Below are 19669 nucleotides of genomic sequence, written 5' to 3' on the forward strand. Positions count from 1 at the left end.
CATTTAAATGCTAACATGATGCACATCTTTGCTACTAATCTGATTGTGTTGAATTTCTAGAATTATTTTCGCCCCTTAATCTGGTAAGGAACTAAGAGAGCAAAGGTTTTAGTTTATTTAATATAATTAAATGTGGAAATTTAAATTTGAGTGACACTGCTTAGCAACTGGTGCATAGACGTTTTATATACAAGGTGTCTAAAGGCTCCACAGTGTAAATCATTGACTAGTTTACAAAAATAAGACAATGTCAAGCTCAATTGAATTTAAACCATCTGAGCAAAAGAACTTGCTTTCAATGGTTAACTGAGAAAAAGCTATCTGTTTGCAAATAAAAATCAAAGACGTTAAAAAGACCACCTTTGTAAAATAAAAGCATATAAAACAGACAGTATATACAGATTTTTATTAAGGCATGTGATGCTGTGAACTTGTCCAATCAATGTTCATCATACACTAAAATAATAGTCAAAGAAATAAAAAAGGCTGTAATTACCCGTGTTGGGATTGGCAAGAGGGTTAGGCTTCCTCTGGATACCACGCGCTGTACCTGTGTCTTCATTGATCTGCTGCATAGAGTTGAAGTCAATTGTGTACACGCGGCCCAGTGTGGACAGACTTATTTCGTCTTCTCCGTTCTGGTGGGCCGTCTACAGAAAAAAAAAAAAATATGTATATACACACATCATCAGCATTACATAGAGAACCCCACATTACTGCAGAAGAAAACCTTTGCCCGATGCTCAAACTCCTTCGTAAAGTTAAGTTTTAAAAGATATTCTCACCTCAATAATGCGGCTGTCGATGCGGTTGTAAGGATGCCACAAGCCCCGGTCATCCCTCCACTGCCAGATTGCGCCCTCTGTCGTTTGGGCACTGCCTTTCTTTAGCATGGCATCAACTGCAAAGATGCCCTCTCTGGGGAGGCAGGGCATCAGCTCACTGTATGGGAACAGGAATAAGTGGAATATTTTAGCTTTTCTTCCTCAACACTTTGGGTTTAAAAACTTGACAGCAAAGCAAGTGATTCTGTCCACAGTGCTGGAGGATATTTGCTTACATATATATATATATATATATTAGTAGTATAAGTTCTTAATATAAGACAAAGAACACTTAAGTAAATATAAAAACATTTTCTTATTTTGGTTTCAATGAGAGAAAAAAGGTTCTTAAAAATGCATAAATGAAACTGTTTTTAGGTAAGAAAGTAATTTGCTCAGCCTTGGTGCCATTAACCATTTATGATAAATGGCTATGAATCCTTTAATTCATTGGGAAGGATTTGTAGCCAAGACGTATTTGCCTTCATTTGATGTTTTTTTTCTCTCTGTATACTGATGCACCTGAGCTTAAATCTAGAATCAACTGAGCTTAAGTCTAGAATCAACTGATTAGCCACAATTTTAGAAAGCTAAAAGTGATTTAACTAGCTACAAGCCTAAAGCAAAACCTTACAGAATCAAGAAATATCTTAAGTAGAGCCTGTCTGACAACCTGAAACGGGTTGTCAGCATGGAGGCAATATGCCTGTATGGGAAAACGGTCACTTTTGTAGCCATTTTTACTTATGGTCATGGTAAAACATTTTTTGAGGCATTAGAAGTCTTTGAACACTTTAAAATTGTAATAAAATCAGTGGGACCTTTACTTATCCATGTAAAGTCGAGAGGCTTTGTGAAGTTATAAGAAAGATAAATAAAGTAAATGTGAATATTTTCTCACATTGCATCTTTGATCATGCTAATTGTTTATCATTTCATGTATTTAAAGTTTAGGAACCATAACATTCAATAAAAAAAGCCGTTACCAAATGAGGGAGGTCAGTTCATAAAGTTCCTGAGGGCTTCGAGGTACAAGCTCAATTTGTTCCTGGCAGCTTCCATTGGATGCGCCACACAAGAGGAAACGCAGAGTTTCTGCTATGTCTGTTCAGAAAGAACAGATATTCTGGTTATAAGTAGTCCACACAAACAGCCAAAAACAAAACTGAAACCAAACTAGGCAAGTAAAAACAAAATCTTACAGTGTATCAGAACCAACAGCCCATGAATTACCTCCCCCATGTTTAAGTTACTCACTCTGCTTCATAAGCTGGACTGCCAGAGTCGGGCAGTTGGAGCACATCAGCGAAAGCATGCGCACAACCATAATGAACATCCCCGAGCTGAGAACAGGAGGGGTCACAACCAGCAACTGCTGAATGTTGGTCAACAGGTCCCGCGATGCCACCTGCTGCAGCAGGTTCTATAGTAAAGCAGATTGAGAAAATAAACAGTTAGCCGAAATCCGACAAAACAAACCAGTTTCAGGAACTTGGAACCAAACATATAAAAGTACAGACCTCTTCATGCTGGAAGTTGTCTACCAGTCTGGCAAAACAGAGACAAGTGCTTTCAACTGACTTCTTATCCTGAAAGACAAAGAAAATAGATTTTACTAAAAGCTTAAAAATAACATGTTAAGACCGTAATTTTAATCAAATTTTAATTTAACCATCAAGACATTTTAACCAGTGGCTTTTTATACTAATTTGTTGCCATTTTTTCATTCAAAGACATTTGGTGAAATCTTAAAATTTAGCAAAACATCACAGGTGAATGACACATGTCGTCAACACACGGCACCTTTAGGATTTCAATGTGACAAATCAAAGGAAATGACCCAGTAAACAACAGGTAGCATTAATTAAAGTCTTCTGATTACATCTGGAACAACAATGCAAGTTTCAATCATTCATTTTTATTTAAAGCATACACACCTGATGTGTGAGTCTCTGAGTCAAAAGTGAGAGAGAATCATCAACAAAGTGGAACTCGTCTGGGGTAATGCTCTGGCAGCAGTTTGCTGCTATGGCCAAGGCATTCCTCTGGGCATTGATGCTGAAGAACTCCAGGTAGAGGAGGCAGGCAGCGAGCCCGCCCTGAGAGCAAAGACATATTATATCAGAGTCCTAGAAAGTCAGAGTAGATAAATGAAAAGATAACAAAAAGTGTGCATAATACTTACAGCCTGCAAGATTGCTTTGCTGTGTCGCCTTGACAACATTTCCAAGGCGGTGAGGGCCTGCTCCGCCACGTCTATGAACTGGATCACCTGAAGCTGTAAAGAACACAATATAAGAAATGCCATGAGCTTTATAAAATAAAATAAAAACAAAGGCGGTTGTAAAGCCAGGAAGTAATGCGTTTACCTTCTCCAGGAAGACGGGAATAGCATCGACCACCACAGCAGATGACCGTGGAAGCGCCTCCATCATGTAAGTGAGCGCACGTGATGCATGGTTCATCTGTACACACAGAGCAGCACAAGGAAGTCAGATGTTTTAGAGAATAAATTGATTGTAAAAGAAAAAAAAAAAACTCAATCATACTTACAATTTCAAAATTATGCTCCATCTGTAACAGTGTAATCTGTAAAAGAAAGTGAATGATTAACTGTAATAAACTAAGCAGATTAGTTAAATATTACAGTATTATTTGTGGAAAAATATTTATTCAAAAAGAAGAAGTAATCATAGCTTGTGTAGCCAATGCCATTACGTTTTAAAAGGCCAATAATGAGAGTAGGCAGGACTTACCAGAGCAGGCACCACACTTTTGACAGGAAAACCACCAAGCGTTTCTTCATTGCCCATCACCAACAGCTGGCACATCTCAATGGCAGCTTGGAGCTGTTGAGATTCATCCCCTGTGGCCTGAAGGCCTTGCAGTAGCTGCTGGGCCTTGGAACCTAAAACAAGAAGAGGAGTTAGTTAAGTTGACAGACCATGTTGGATGTAGGAAGGTTGTACTCACTGGCTCCACTGCCTATGGTCCTGTGAAACAGCTGCGACATGCGGGGTCCCAGGGGGCCAAAAAGATGTGGTGGGAGTCCTCTGGCTTCCAGCAGAGCTATGAGGATGACCAAGGTTCATGGAGTTAGCATAATTACTTTGGTGTTGGCTTTCATAGCCAATGTGAGATAAAACCAGGGAGTGAATGTGAACAAACCTTGAAGCCTTCCCATTTCTGAATCATCAGACTCGCTCTCACCAGAAGTGGTCATGCCCACTGCTCCGGCAACTGAGCTTGAAGCTGGGAAGCCAAAAACACACAACATCTTATTAAAACTCTTCAACTATGGTACAATAAAGGTTCCCACATAATTGCATTGTCAGCTCAGACCCCAGGTGGATTTCCCGTAGACTAACCTGGCATAAGCTAAATTAATGCCATAAAGAATTCAAATTGAACTACATGTACCGATCTGGGAAGCATAATGTAGGAATAGTTCGAAAAAAGGGAGGGACATTCAGTAAATTACATTGAGTTGATTAGGGATCTGCCTCCTATGTCGAGTTTTTAGCCAATCACAGCAAAGTTAACTGATAAATCTAACTCTTACCAAATTGTTTGGGAGGGAAACACGCAAACATCTTCCCATCCACAAAGGCAATGATTGCGTCCTTTTGCTCGTTTTTCACGGCCATGTTTGTTTTGCTTGGCAGGTTGACGTCATACACATCCCTGCATTTCATTGATCTGAATATTTCTGTATCGAGGCTAATGCATCTGCTGGCTTCTGCCAAGATGTATTTTTAGGAGTTTGTGAATTCACAAATCTTGTGACAATCTCGCTTTCAAGGAAACCTGCAGACCAATGTGTGCAAAGCAATATTTCAGTGACCAAAAGTGTCTAATTACAGCGCATTGTAGGAAAATACATCTTGCCAGGAACAAATATCTGTACTAAACTGTTTTAAATGTAACCAGCCAACAAGGATCCCCAGGAGAGAGCTAGCAGCAACACACTGCTCAAAGCAGTCAGTCATAACGACCCAGAGCTTAACAGCCTCTTTCTGCTTCAGAAGAAGAAAGGTGTGGAAGGAGAAAAGGCACAAACCTAAGATTTTCTCTTGTTTTTAAGGCAAACTCATCCATCGATGCCATGGTAGTGCGGGAAGGGATATTCCATGAGAAACGATGATGAGACGCATGTACAGACTCTGCTCAGCTCACAATATGCTAGTATGTAGGAGCCTTAAGAGTGTTTTTGTTGTTCCCTAGTCTCTATGTCTATTCTGTCTAAAGTCAAAAACTTTGGCGTGGCTTAAGTGGTAGTCGTTTTTACCTGAAGCTCCTTGGGATGCCTCATCAGTGCGAGCAGCTGATGAATTGGCCCCATCTTGGTTGTTGTCGGAATCGGCCATTTTCTCTTGTCGGCGAGCGTCGGCTGCCCCGCGCTTGCCCAGGCCTGAGCCCCGCCGACTGGAAAATGAGAACAATAAAAATGTGGGCATAACAAGGGACAGTGCAGGAAACACTGTAGCACCCTCACACCTGGCCTACATGCACTCACTCAGTGATCTGATTTTGACTGGACAGTGCTTAAGAACAACTGTGAACACATTCAAGATGCATGGAAGAAGGTGGTCTTTAAGCTATATAATGTATTGGGACAAATTGAAGGACCAAGCACCAGATGTGAAATCACTTCTACGCAGCACAACATGCCCAGAATGACACTTTTAATGAATCCTTTACAAGTTGAAATCTCCTTTTAAGCTGTTCATATTATTTTCCTTACCAAGTAGCACTAGGGAAATTAGCAAAATCTCTACAGAAGATATGGGTCAAATTAATCTTTGCAGTGTTCATGTCTGAACTTAAAGGTTAAAGTCCGTACGGCATAATGGCAAAGGGCTTTTCCTGCTGTTACAGGACAAAATATTAATAACTTAGAATACAAAATATTTTCATCATTACTTTGCACCCAATAATCTCCTGTAATTTTTCGAACAATGATTAAAAGTCATGAATGCATATGTTACCTGGTGCTGGCGCAGGAGCCCGTGGTCTTCTGGCGTGTGCTCCGCCGAAAACTGGGGAGCTCTGCTGGGGGAGACTCGCTACGCTTCTTTGTGGATTTCCTTAAACCTGAGGTAGAACAAACAGATTTATTGCTTAGACAGACCTTTAACTAAGATAGCATTTTGCCCAGGAATATATTTGATGAGATGGAAGCTGTGCATCCATATTCAAACAGAAAACAGTATGTTTTAGACCTGGGGAGACAACAAAAAACAAATACAAACTTTAAACAGATTGTAGATTCGAGAAAAAAGAAATTCAACCAAATTTCTAATCCAAATTTCATTAAAAGTCAGTCAAAAGTTTTTAGGACAAAAGTAGATACAGAGCACCGCCTCACATTATTTATTCACAAGACTTGTGCTGTGTGTTTAGACGCCTATACCAGCAGCCAAAGGAGTTATTAATAGCAACTCGACCATGGCCCTATGACAGAACAACCTTCATGCTAGATCTGTTACTCAGAAGGATTTGCACAACTAAAGACTAACAAAGTTTTAGACCAAACAAATTGCACACAAGCAGATCTGTTGTACTTTATTTAGCTTTTTATTCGATCTTTGCCCTTTAGAACAGCTCAATCTAAATTATTTTAACTTTTAAGCTAGTTTTACAAGGGTTTTAACCTGTTCTACTAAATAAAATAAAAAACCTTCCTGCTGTACCGCAGCAAACATTTTAATTTAATAATCCTGTTAGAGCAAAAATTATCATGCATTAAAAAGGAAAAGAAGAGTAATTATAAATTAATTTGGAAATGAAACTCACCATTAGATGAAAGGATAAAATATTTGCCTTAATAGATAAAGAATAATGAAGCTTTTCTCCCTTTCTGAGAGAAGCAGGTTGTTAGTCCTTCCCTACCCTCAAACATACTTCACGTCAGCTGGTGGTCCAACACGTGAGAAGCAACTTAGGAGGGGTCTTACCAATTGGGCCAGAGCCCATGACACAGAGTTCTCTTGGGTCACTACTCTGTTCCTCACCTAGAGCAGCTAGAGCCCAAACTAACCCAAGCTATCCTCCGCCTCCTTCTCAATGTACACAATTTTGTTCAGATTATTATATTCCTGAATGTGGGCGGACATTTTCCACATAGTGCACTAAAAAAATGACCAACAACAAAACTTGAACAAAACTTCAAGATCAACATTTTAACAACAGCATTTACTTTAATTCTAACATTTTCTGAATAATGAAATATATGTAACCAAGCCCAACAGAATCACCATGGCAATAACTGAACTTGTGCTGCTGTCTAGCTACCAGTTATGGTAATCATCAGTATAAAACAGAAGGAGCAGAAAGAAGGCAGAGTCTACAGAATCTGGTAGAAGATGCAATGTATCTTCTATATCGATTTTGACTTGATATTGCAGTTTTCTGTACCATTTAGTATCAAGTCATATCTATTTCATGACATTTGAAACAGAAGTGCGATTCGCTTTCCTTAAGACATCTGCCTGACGATTTAATTACAGCCTCAGTGCGCATGACACCAACAGTAAAAAGTTGGAGTAATTTCCATGCCATGCCAGTAGTACGTCATGTTCTTTAAAATTAAACAACTGTGAAGAAATGCAAAAACTACATGTTAAAAAACTTAAGTCAAAAAGTCAAACTGTAACTTTTTGACTTAAGTTTACTTAACTTTAACTGTACAGTCAGCTGCTAGTTCTGTGTGACAGAGGAAAGCAGCGCTTCATACGTGGAGGAAATAGTGAATTATTTTAGAGACACTTGCTCCTACAGGTACACAGGAAATTTACAGACGAAGAGCTTATATAAGCTACACACGTTGAAAAGCAGCTGTTCCACACACAATAGCGCTTGTATTTGCTCATCTCAGCACCACACTTTGCTCAATTTCAAGCTGAAATATAAAAGACATAACCTTCTTTAAGTAGCTCCTGGTTTCAGATATAAATAAGCCAACTTCATTACTAACCCATACTGTTTGGTGACAGGCATATGAACAGCATACAGCTAGGTGTCAGGTTTTGTCTTCTCTTACCTTTTTTGTCTACTTATACTTCCAACAACCACAATCATCTATGTATTTTACTTGGACTTATTGCAGAAGGAAAACACAAAGTACTGCATAATCTTCAATTAAAAAAAATATTTTTTAGGGGTAGAATGGTCTTTGTGTTGAAGCCCACTTTCTTTAGTACCCTCAAATTAATGTCCAGGGGGAGCAATTATTTTTAAGTCACTTAACTAGTAAATATAGCTTAAAAGTAAAATACAGTGAAATCAGGTCAGAGTTGGTCAAAAGCAGAGTTAAAACAAACTAGAGCTACAACTACTGATTTTTTTACAAACTGATTAATCTGTCAATTGTTTTTTCGATTAATAATCGGATAGCAAAAGGTTCCTTAAAGATTTTTTACAAAATTAAACAAGGTGAAATACATTTTCCACTTGAGGAGTCCTGGATAGAGCATATTGAAAGAAGAATTTTTGCATTAATCTTAGATGCAAATTTTTTTTTTTTTTTTACAATGTTGGTATAATTACTGAGCTAAATGCATGTTTTACAGTCTCTATAATCCAGTTAATGATTCATTGATTACTAAATTAGTTGAGGATTATTTCAATAATCGATTAATCACAATTAATCCGATTAATTGTTTCAGCCCTAACACAATCCTAAAGAGGTCGCTAAAGACCTGAGAGGGTGGAAGAGGTTTACATTCCAGCACGACAATGAGCTTTAACATACAGTCCAATGAATGGTTTCCATCAAAGCCTTTTTTTATGCATGAAAATGGCCTAGACCAGAGGTCTTTAAGGTGAATGCCGTGACCCCGTGGTAGGCTGTGAAGGTTCATCTGGAGGGTCAAAAGATTTTGTCCTTAGGTTAACAATATTTTCATAATCCTTCATTTATGAAGAATTGATTTTTGACCCCATGTTCCCCTTCAGAAAACTTTTAAGGGTGATGGGTTGTAGTTCTGATCGTAATCTTGAGATATTCCAGCTATGTTGGACTGTTAAGAGTGAGACCAACCTCAAAATGAAAGATATTCAACCTGTTTCAATGTCTTGGCTCGTTATTCTAGAATGACTGGTTCTCCCTAAGGGTAAACAAGGATGCACCCTGTTTAATGTACAACCAGGGATGAAGCAAGCAGTGCCCTGCTCATGCACAACCCCCCCCCCATTCCTTTAATTAATGCTTTTAAGGAAGGATTTAATTCATTAACATGGTTAAACAAGATACTGATTTACAGTCAAAGCAGGTGAATTTAATGGACTTTCATGATGGGCAAATCTGAACAAAATTTTGTTTTTCCCCGTCACTCAATTTAAGAGGCAAAAATAGTTTCTTTATCACTCTCAGTGAAACCCCCCCAGACAGAGTAAGCGGCTTCTGAAAACATACCAACAGTTGATTAGTACCTTATGAAATTTATTTCATTTACTCCTCCGGTCATTTTTTGATATTCTATGTCTTAGAAACAAAAAAGAATTGTGCACCTTGAAACATTAACATAACCATACGGTCAATCATCTTAATAAAGAATTAGCATCTTTTAAATTTAAAAGTTAAACACGTTACACATAAAAGCGATAAGACTTTTTTAAAAATCGAGTAAAACCTCTACTCGAAGGAATTTCTCTGAACAAAGAGGAAATGTGAATTTAGAGACGATTTTATATGAAATGCACTGAGCCTGACCTACAGAAATAGGGAGGAGAGAAAAAGAGTATAAAAAAAAATAAAAAGAAACAGTAAAGGGATTAGAAATGGCCATAAGAAGACATTATAAGCTTGGTTTATCTTTGACACGTCTGCGCAGCAAGATCAAGTCATTTTAGGCTTCCACACCACTCAGCGTGGACAGAATTTTCGCATGGCACAACTTGGAAAAATTTGTGACTACAAGGTAAAGACAGAGTGCGCAGCAGCTCCTGCTGGTGAGGGTTCACAAATGTAAACATCTAAAGACATTGTGCGATTAGGCCCATAAATATCATCCCTATCAAAAGATTGTGGGAAAACTCCAGGCAAAAAAGTACCTTTGTCTCTCGAACTGCATAAAGAGGCTTTGATAAAGTTGTAATGGTCTGTGTTTTCTAAAGTGAAGTGTTGTCGTTGTGCCGTTTGTGTTGAAGATGACCCCCCGCCACCCTCTGACAAAAAGACATTAATAAAAGTGTTTATCTGCATCTCTCTGCATCCCACTTAAGACCCCAAATCAGAAGCTTGTCCATCCTTTGTCTACATATAACCAAGACGGTTAGTGGATTTTTATCAGTGTCTATAAAACCAAACCCTGTAAACCAATCAGAGCAAACATACGTTCCTGGGTTTAAATGTGTTCACAAACTTAGACATCTGTCCAATATACCGGTAGTAGAGTTCCTTCTTGGCATGTAGACAAATGACATGCAAACACATAGATGAACCCGCTCCCTCCAGTAGTCACAGATGGTGCCACCTGTAAAAAAAATACTAAAATGTCTGTTTTAAGTCGTTTTCAGGGGTGAGGATAGCAGCATTCAATCTCCTGGGAGTAGCAGCCACAGCTCTACTACTGTTTTATTTACATTATGTTAAGCAGATTAAAGCCATCACTTTTCATATTTCTGTTATTTAAGGAAACCCACATTTTGTCTCCTTGAAGTGTCTTTTGGGCTTCGAACCTAAAGATCTGTTGCCCATCAAAAACAAATCAAAATACCAGTTGAAGGGGCAAGAGCCTGCCATTAATTACGACAAGACTTTAAACAAAAACATGCAAGTTAGAACATTTTCCTATTTTATTAGGGTTTCCTGCCTCATTTTCCTTAAAAATAAAAAAAAATTTGTTTAATAGAAACATAAGTTTGACTAAAAATCTCCCTGAGATGTGAACAATTCTAGGTTAAAGAGTACATACAGAAGTAGTACAGATCCAGCTCCAAAATGATCCAAAACTGGAAATACTGTTAGAGCAGAGTGCTTATTCTGCTACATTTTTTTTTTTTTTTTTAAGTTTTTTTATCCTTTTTCTCTGTAGAGATATTGCTGTTTCCCCACAGTCAGTCTGTAGCTGGAAAGATAATTGCTTCTCTCACATTTTGGTTCCCAGCAATGAATTGGGGGGCAATTTGTGCACAACAACAAGGTGTGCTTCAGTTCAGCACACCTTGTTTTATGGTTTACTGCAGTTTTGAAATCCTAGCATTCAGCAGTTTCTGGGAATCCAAACTTTATTAGCAGCATTATCAGACTATTGTATGACAAACCAGAATTCTTGTCTTAATGTTATATCAGGTGTAAAACTTGTACCCATCTGAAACCACTTTGCAACCTTGTTTAATTTGCTTTGGAAAAAAATGTACACGTAAAAACATCTTTCTACAATGAATTCGTTCTCTTACAGCTCGGAAAATACATTGTGCAGCTATAAAACTTCAGATAGCATTATAGCTTTAGCTCAGTCTGATTCTGCCGCTAAAGGCTGTTTAAATACTGCGGTTGTTTAGCAGCTCTCGTCTTTGATCCTGTCGCAGGTGCTTATAAGCCCAGATGATGCAACTTCAATTGGGTTGCCATTAGAGTTGCACTGATACTGATACCAGTATTGGATGGGGCCAGCACTAAATTGGTGGTATCGGTATCGGCGAGTAACAACAAATTGGGTACCAATATCATTTTGAGAGCTAAAAGTTTATTCAACTATTGTCACTTATTCCAGGTAGGCAGTAAAAAGTTCTACTGGATTCACTTTGTATTAGTCTTGTTCCTGCTTCACAAAGGAAGGCAGCAGCTTGGCAAAGCCATGACGACAATTATTTTACATCCAAGTAGAATGCAGTTCTTCATATACACATTTCTACTCTCATGGCTTTTTAATGCCACAGCGCCATCATTGTTTTGCCCACCATCTTTCCTTCAACATAACTGTATTTGACATGGAAGCCAAAATACTTCCATACATGAGACTTAAATGACGCAGGTTCTTTTTCAAGCTCCACTCTTCCTCTGCAAGCCATGATCACCTCTCTGTGTTACTTGATTGGACTGAACAGCCACTGTCCACGTGAACACACCTCTTTATTATTTATTTATTTAGGTCGACTAATCCGTAGACCACTTATATGCCGAACAGTGAAGAAAAATCTGTAAGGATGACGGACCAGTAATGATCCATTGTAACAATAGATAATTCTATAAAACTTAAGTATGATGCTTAACAAGTAGAAAAGGCAATATTTAAAATATTTAATTTATATATATTTTCTTTCCTCCACAGCAGGTCCTGCTCTGACAGCTGTCCTTTCGACTACCTGAATTTGAGAGTTGTAGCCGATGGCAACTGCGCCTGTTTTACTCAAACATATCTGGAGTCTAAAACTGGGTTGAAATCTGTTGTACCCTGAATTTATTCTGCGTCTCATGGTTTCCAATTAATTTAAGACACAATTACGATGCAGTGTTTTGTGGTGGGTCCAGAGATCCTCCCCTTGTTTGTAGGTAGCGATCCAAAGACTATTCGGAGGTCATTACACCATCAGTGGTGGGTTTGGGACAGAGAAGCAGAATGGACTGATAGCTGTCATCCATCTCACGCCTTTCACAGTATAATGCCATTAACTTTGCATTTCCCCGCGACTACAACACCACTTCTGTTTCCAGCCATGGACCATCACGCCCCATGGCCTAGCCAATAACATGAAAGATTATTGGCTACCTGCATGTTTGAAGTTGTAGATATATATTCAATATAGTACAACTCCATGTCACAGAGCGTTCTACTGAGAACTGGAGGTAGGATCATGTGGGTGAGATTAAAGAAGACTTATTTAAAATAATTTTAAGGCCTGAAAATTAGTGTAAATGTAAAACTTTTTCAAGGAGCCACAGAAATCCTGTTCCGCCTCTGTTCCGCCATGCACTCGGCAGACATTAGGTCCAGTCCTAATTTATATCTAAAATGGTCTATTCTGCTCTGCTTTGAAGCTTAGAAGAGCTCTGTGGGGCATGCCTAAATCGTGCAATGAAAAGTGATAAAGGAGGGATGTGAAAGAGTAAAATCAAATTTTTTGCATCCAGATATTTTCATGAATTTTGTTCTGCTATGCAGGAGAAAACTTAATGCAGATAAGTTTTTTTGTGTGCATTCAGCTTAACCATAAGATATTGCCTTAAACTGCATTGGTGCACAGAAATGTTATTATTCATTAATATGGTGATGCTTTAAGAAACTCTTTGTCTTTAGTTTATTATTTTGAGTAATGGATGTTGTGCTATAAACATCCTGGAGCTCATGAGGCGTATTAAACATTCTTAAGTGATTATAAAGTCAGGATTTGTAATGGAGACCGTGAAGTTGGTTTGGATATAAATCCCAAGCAATCAAAGGTGTTGCATATCCATCCATGCAAGCACAAACACACACACGTAAACGGTTGCACAACTTACTTGCTAGTTTAGCTTGTAATCCAGATGGCCCAGGTTTGGAGGTCTCAGTTTTGGAAGTTCCAGGTAAGGAAAGTTTGGGTTTTGGCAAGTTAACTTTGGGGTTAAAGCGTGTTGCCCACTCAAATTTTGAAGAGCTGGCAGTTTTGGCCTGCTCCTTGTCTCGTGTACTGCGGCGTGGGGAGGGACTGGATGCTGATCTGGAACGACGAGCCTTTGTCTGATCTTTTCCCTGCTTCAAACGAGCGCCTTGCGTAGCAGCACTGTTGGTGCCTGTGGTAGAAGAAGAGGAGGAAGAGGAGGCAGAAGAGGACGAGTCTGTCACGTTGCTACACCCAGCTTTGGCTGAGGCGGCCGATTTAGACGCCAGCTTGGTTGGTTTTGCAGTTCTGCCTTCGGTACAATTGGGTAGAGACCCAGTGGTGCTACTTAGACCTGGGAAAGAGTCAGATTTTTTCCGTTTTGGAACTGGAGAGGCAGCACTCTTCTTGCTCTGACTTCGACCTGTCGATGCAGGAGCCTCTGAAGCAGCCTGTCTCTTCTTGGACTTAGCTGGACCTTTCTTGGTCTCTGAGGTATTGCTTTTGGATGTTGGAACCAATTTGGGCTTCTTGGCAGGGGTGGGTCCAAGGACACTAATTTGGTCAAGAGCTTCACTTCGTTTAAGCCCTCGGGTGCCCTCACTCTTTGACTGGTGGCCTGGTCGTTCCTGTTCAGATGTTCCTGCAGCCTCTGGGTCGTCTTGTAACACAAACGAAGCCACGGATAGGGTAAGACCGCTTCTGTAAGGTTGGAAAGAAAAAGAAATATCCAATGTCTTGGGGAATTCAGGAAATCAGATAGAAAATATGCCTATTCAATATTGTAAACTAATGTGTAAAATACACATGACACAGATGACTGTAGCCCAAACCTTGATAGACACACATACTATGTACCAAGTAGGAAATAGGGGTACCTTCTTGAGCTGTGCCCTCTGGACTGGCCAGTGGCTGAGCTGGCAGAGGCTTTGGGAGCCTTAGAATTAGGTCTTCTACTTTCAGGTGGGGAATTTGGTTTATGTTTTACCTGCTCTGACTGCAATCTGTAAGGTTGGACATTAAAAGAGCAAGGAACATTGTGGGTTTCTAGAAAAAGCCCATATGAAAGAGTTGATTAATCCCTAAAATGTTTTAATAAAGAGAGAAATGCCAATTCCTATAGTCACCCGACTCCTCTGGAGTAACATCAAAAACAGCTTAAACCAGACTTGATCACATCCAACTAAAAAAAGGAGCGACATGTCTTGTAGCAAAAGTACATTCACTTCTGGGTAAAATGTTCTACTGTGATCACTGAAGTAAAACTCTAAACATCCCTCTTCACAGTAGATTTAATGAGAAAAAAGAAAAATGGGGGATTTTTATAGATTCTGAAAGCAGACAGAAAACGTACAAAAAGGACTTACCTTCCAGCTACTGTGTGGTCTTGTGGCTGGGCCGCAGCAGTGTTCCTCTGTGAACGGCGCAGTGACCCCCCTGGATTGGAATTAGGCCGGTTGGACATTGGCACCTCTCTCCTGAAGGGACATACCCTTTCTAGACACAACCATTCACTACAACAAAACAAAGTGAGTAGAAAACAGTAAAATAAAAATGTGAAGTAAAATAAACAGGCATATTTGTAGAATTATGCTAGAGCTCCCTTTTATTTCAGATTCCCTACTTTATAAAAAAAAAAACATCTTGATTAAAATGCATGTAAGCTTGTAAAAAAAAAAGAAAAGAAAAGGAAAACTAATCCAATTAGTGATAAAGGGACTGTTGTCAACAAATAAACCTCATGTTCATAGCCACAAAACCACAGGTGATGTAATCAAAATCTTTTATCTAAGACCAGAAACGATTCATTCACTGTAATTCACATTGCTTTGATGCAAAAGTTAATTAAATCAACTGAAACTCTTCAAGTAGAAACCCTATTCATGCCAATTTCTTTAGTACATCTTTTCAATGTACCATAAAATTATTTCATGATTATTTAATTAAAGCCAAAATGCTATATTTTCTAGGGCATGTTGTCCACAGCACACATTAACATATCCTGCTGGATTTATTATTTGTAAATAAAATGATATGTTACAATCTAAATGCTTTTGGCTATGGAAAATGCATCCAAGTATTGCCAAATTAAGTAACTGAAGACATGATATAATGAATCTGATGACAAATACGCCACATTCCCCAAGCTCTCAGGGCCACGTTAGGCCTGCACTGACAGTGCATCCTTGTCTTTGTTATTTGAGCCCTCCTGACAACTGCCATGTCCACTGGCCAGTAATGTGATTACCATTTCACACCAAGTATCTCACATTTTTAATCGCCATATCATCTTTGTTCTTTTTTTATGCATAAAACGTAAAAAACTGTGTCCTGTTTTGCACCTACGATTTCCATAAGGCCCGTGTTTCTGACGTAGTTGTTTAGCATCACCGAGCAACGTTAGCATGTCGAGCCACTCATTCCTCATCATCTCACACGTTTTGACAGCAGCCGATTCGCTTTGTATAGTTGCCCGAGAAAAGTTAACATCCTAACTGCGAAATCCACAATCCGTAAAGTATCCCAAGAAGAAAAACGCTCTCCTGAACAAATGAAACTATGAAAGTTGCTCTGGCTAATGTAGCACTGTTGCATTGAACTGCGTAGTTTGAGTACCGGTCTGTCAACCTATTTAGCCACTTATCTCATGGGTATATTTTAACGGTTATCTCGGTTGTTAGTTGTTATGTAAAAGTATTATAATGTACTATTTAAACACTGGCTAGATAGCCTCGCGAAAGAGAAAATAACTACTTGAGGTAAGCTAGGTACCAAAAAAAATGGCAGCATCGGATGGATCGTCATTCAAAAGCGGTTTGATTTAATAAAGCTATGTGGCTAGCTAGGTGGGTATTCGGGCTATTATGACACACAAGTATGGATGACAATTTTAAAGACAGCGAAAATAGATTTGATGGACCAAAATGCGGCAACCTACCTTTATGATGCTTGGCAGCGAAATACTACACTGAATACGCGATTGACAGGGCCAAAAAAACTCAAATATAACGACACATTCTTATTAACACTGTCAAACTAGTTGTCGTGTACATCCGTACTGCTAGTCACCTTTAACTAAATATGATAGCCTAACCGATGTTTTCTTATCCTACTAAAGGCCAAGGGTTTCCTCTCACTGCAGCAATGTCCGGGGCTGTAGCTAATGCTAGCGTAGAGAAAACAAGTTGTACAAAAACGTGTTAACAAAACACACTGCTCTTCGTTAGAGTTTAAGAAAATAGGACCAAAAAAAGCCGAAAAATACTAATATTGGGGCCAAACTGACAAACGTCGATGCTAGTTAATTATTAGCAAGCTAATATGAGCTTAGCCATGCAACATAGCTCCCCCCAATGACCGTTCGTTGGTAAGCTCACAAAGTAGAAAAAATCTGTTTATACGTTGTTGTTTGTTATCAAAAATGAAAGTTCTCAGACTTATGAAATACTAACCTTATCAAAACAGAATTAGCCTCCGCGGGACAGTCACGTAGGTTACGTTAAAGCGACGTTAAATCACCCAAGAGCGTTGTAGCAGCTAACCTTGGTATGCTAATCAATAAGAGCTTCCCTTGTTGTCACTGGCTAGCGCTTTGCCAGCTCAACAGGATGGGATTCACAAATAAGGGTATCAATACACTTCATAAAACTCTGATTTTCTCATTTAAAACATTTAACTCCAACTATATTAACTCAGAAAAACAAAAAAAGGGAAGCACGACCTCGCTATGTTGCAAAAAAAAAAAAAAAAGAAATGGCCACTGATACATTTTAGACACAAAAAACAGGAAAGCAGGAAGGGGGTTCGGGATAATTCTACGGCAACGAATCACAATTCTACTGATACGAATCTACATTGAATCATTTCAAATGTCTACTGACTGAGATGTCACTGAAAATGTTACCATTTCAAGTATTGTTGTTACCTATTTGTTCCAGTGTTGTAGTTGTAACAGACTGCACTGCTCCTCTTTTCTCTCTCTACCCAGCTAGCTTTGCATCAGCTGAGCGGCCTACAACTGCAATAAACATCCGCGTTATCCATCCGCTAGGGAACTATATGCATTTTCATCTGCTGTATGCGAGTCGAGAGAAAAGTGCATCGCATACAGCCGCAGGCTTTCAGTTAAAAAAATCGTTTACTTTTGAAGAATACAGAGTGTTTTTTTAAACACACGCGCCCGAATTTCGTTAAACACTGGTAACATTACCTTGTCACAAATATACAGTATCAATCCGCTGGGTCGTGACCCCCCCTTTCATACAACTCTATTCATATTTTTTACCTGCTCGCAATTACTATTATCTTACCTTTCACCCATACAAAACGCATTTTAAACTCGTTCCTCCTCTGATTAATTTATTTGCCCATTGCTTTTCTAGTTGTCATGGTTACAGTTGCGTCCGAAATGGTGTCGTTGAGGGTGAAACAACTGTTTGAAATTAGTGGTCAAGGTCTACCGCCTTCTAAAGATTTTTACCAACTTGTAATTACCAGAAATGAGGTACAGTAATTGTGTCCTTTTTTCAGTATTAACCCAGAAAAGCTCTTGCCTGAATCCTTTCATTCTTTACATATCTTACAATTAAAATGTCAGTGATTTGCTTGATTCTTTAAGTATGTTTATTTTAGGGCTGACACAATTAAATCGGGTTAATCGATTATTGAAATAATGTTAAACTCATTTAGTAATTAATTAATCGTTAAATGGAGTATAAAGACTGTAAAACATGCCTTTAGCTGACAGAGCGGCCCACTTAGAGCAGTAATTATACCAACATTGTAAATAAATATATAAACATTTTGCATTTGAGATTTTAAAAGATCTTTTTCGTCAATATGCTCTATCGAGAACTCCTCAGGGGGAAAAGTTTTAGGTTCACCTGATATAATTCTGTAAAAAGTCTTTTTTGAGGAACAATTTGGGTATCTGATTATATACAGATTAATTTAGCAAAATAATCGTTAGTTGCAGCCCTAGTTTATTTGTTTATTCATGTGTTTTAATTTAAGGTTATATGGACATTGTTGACAATTTCTCCTCAATGTGAATATCGAGGTGATCTTCCAAAACCAGAGTATACTTGTTAATCTCCTTACACAACATTTTGGGTAAAAATACTATCAGTCTGACTGTATCTATTCATTGTAAGGAACAAAAATCTTACATTAAGACACAATTAAAATTGTACAGTATCACTGAAATAGAAACATTTCTGCAAATTCCCATGGAATAGGTGTAATTAAAAATTAAAACAAGTGAAAAGTAAACACTTTGATCTTTCAATTGATCAGAGCTTTGAGGATTTTGCATTTTGTAAAACCTAACTTTCTTTTTCATTATTCTATAAATATGACATTATTACAGAAGCCTATTTCTCATAGTAGCAAAGAAAAACCAGAAAGTGTCCTCTTTAACAGCAGAATTGTTTTAATCTTTCTTAAGTCTGAAAATAGTTAGTTATTACATTCAACCACTGTTGTAGTTGTAGCAGTAATATGCAATTGAAAACAAAAGAACAGTGACAAACAAGGCCAAAGGCCTGAAGTCATCTTGCCACCAGGTATAGGAATAAGGAATTTAAGCGAGGAAGATAAAGCACTCATTTTACCGTCAGATAACTAGATAAAATGTCAATATAGGATTGTCCTACCCAAATAAAAATGATTTGATTCTAAGCTTTTTATACATCCTAAATGTCAAAAATATGAAGATCAATGTTTTATTATCAAAGTGTTTGCTAGAAAGCTGTTAGAAGAAACATAACATATCTGCATAATGTACCTCTGCATAATATATCCTGCAGAAAGAAAAAAAAACACATTTCTTTTTTTCAAATTCTGCTACCTTTTACATATTTTGTACATTTAACATCACAAAGGTATGTATAAAAACAGACTACTACTAGCAGTACACTGAAAAGTAAATTCTGCTCCCTACTTTTGATTATTTATGTACATTTTCAAGAATATACAAAGCTATGATATGGTACCTCCTTTATAGATGACATTGGCACCATTTTTTGGTGAGGGGAATTACGACTAATCCAAACGTTTATCTAATGACGTACTGCTCAGGATTATTTCCTTCCTGCAACTGAAAGATACAACCATTATAGCACAGGTTTCCCATAGTATCCTACAGGTGAGAGATTTGAATAATGTTCACTTTAGATTAATAGGGGTTCTTGGTTTGCTTTCTTTATCTTCTCAATTAATTCATGCTACATTATATCCATCCTAAAGCTATGTTTTCATTTCTTAGGGTCTTTAGCTCTGAAAATCTGACAAGATTTGTGCGCAGATTGTGCTGATTTAAGCAA

General features: G+C 38.2%; 2 protein-coding genes across 9 annotated transcripts in view; one reads left to right on the top strand and one right to left on the bottom strand.

Annotated features, from left to right (window-relative positions):
* The window catches only part of trip12 (thyroid hormone receptor interactor 12), a 35611-nt gene extending 18213 nt beyond the window's left edge, over positions 1-17398 (bottom strand). For 3 of the 8 annotated variants that reach the window (XM_015372739.1, XM_015372738.1, XM_015372736.1), the window contains exons 1-18: positions 17272-17398; positions 14714-14860; positions 14225-14350; positions 13270-14048; positions 5813-5918; positions 5113-5249; positions 3993-4076; positions 3798-3893; positions 3581-3732; positions 3378-3413; positions 3194-3289; positions 3010-3102; positions 2762-2923; positions 2345-2413; positions 2082-2247; positions 1811-1928; positions 786-942; positions 497-650 (exon numbers count right to left, since the gene is read on the bottom strand). In XM_015372739.1, coding sequence (XP_015228225.1) covers positions 497-650; positions 786-942; positions 1811-1928; positions 2082-2247; positions 2345-2413; positions 2762-2923; positions 3010-3102; positions 3194-3289; positions 3378-3413; positions 3581-3732; positions 3798-3893; positions 3993-4076; positions 5113-5249; positions 5813-5918; positions 13270-14048; positions 14225-14350; positions 14714-14811 — 2629 coding nt within the window. In that variant the 5' untranslated portion in view covers positions 14812-14860; positions 17272-17398. Of the gene's footprint in view, positions 1-496; positions 651-785; positions 943-1810; positions 1929-2081; positions 2248-2344; positions 2414-2761; positions 2924-3009; positions 3103-3193; positions 3290-3377; positions 3414-3580; positions 3733-3797; positions 3894-3992; positions 4077-5112; positions 5250-5812; positions 5919-13269; positions 14049-14224; positions 14351-14713; positions 14861-16798; positions 16968-17271 lie in introns of those variants that run through there. The other 5 variants (XM_015372743.1, XM_015372741.1, XM_015372742.1 and 2 more) reach the window with 3 other exon arrangements.
* Positions 17399-17754: 356 nt separating this feature from the next.
* Positions 17755-19669, top strand: part of LOC107083466 (F-box only protein 36-like) — an 11663-nt gene continuing 9748 nt past the window's right edge. Inside the window, 3 exon segments of the mRNA XM_015372713.1 lie at positions 17755-17850; positions 19027-19123; positions 19376-19491. Coding sequence (XP_015228199.1) covers positions 17755-17850; positions 19027-19123; positions 19376-19491 — 309 coding nt within the window.

The sequence above is a fragment of the Cyprinodon variegatus genome, unplaced genomic scaffold (assembly GCF_000732505.1).
Source record: "Cyprinodon variegatus isolate N-32 unplaced genomic scaffold, C_variegatus-1.0 Scaffold75, whole genome shotgun sequence".
Lineage (NCBI taxonomy): Eukaryota > Metazoa > Chordata > Actinopteri > Cyprinodontiformes > Cyprinodontidae > Cyprinodon > Cyprinodon variegatus.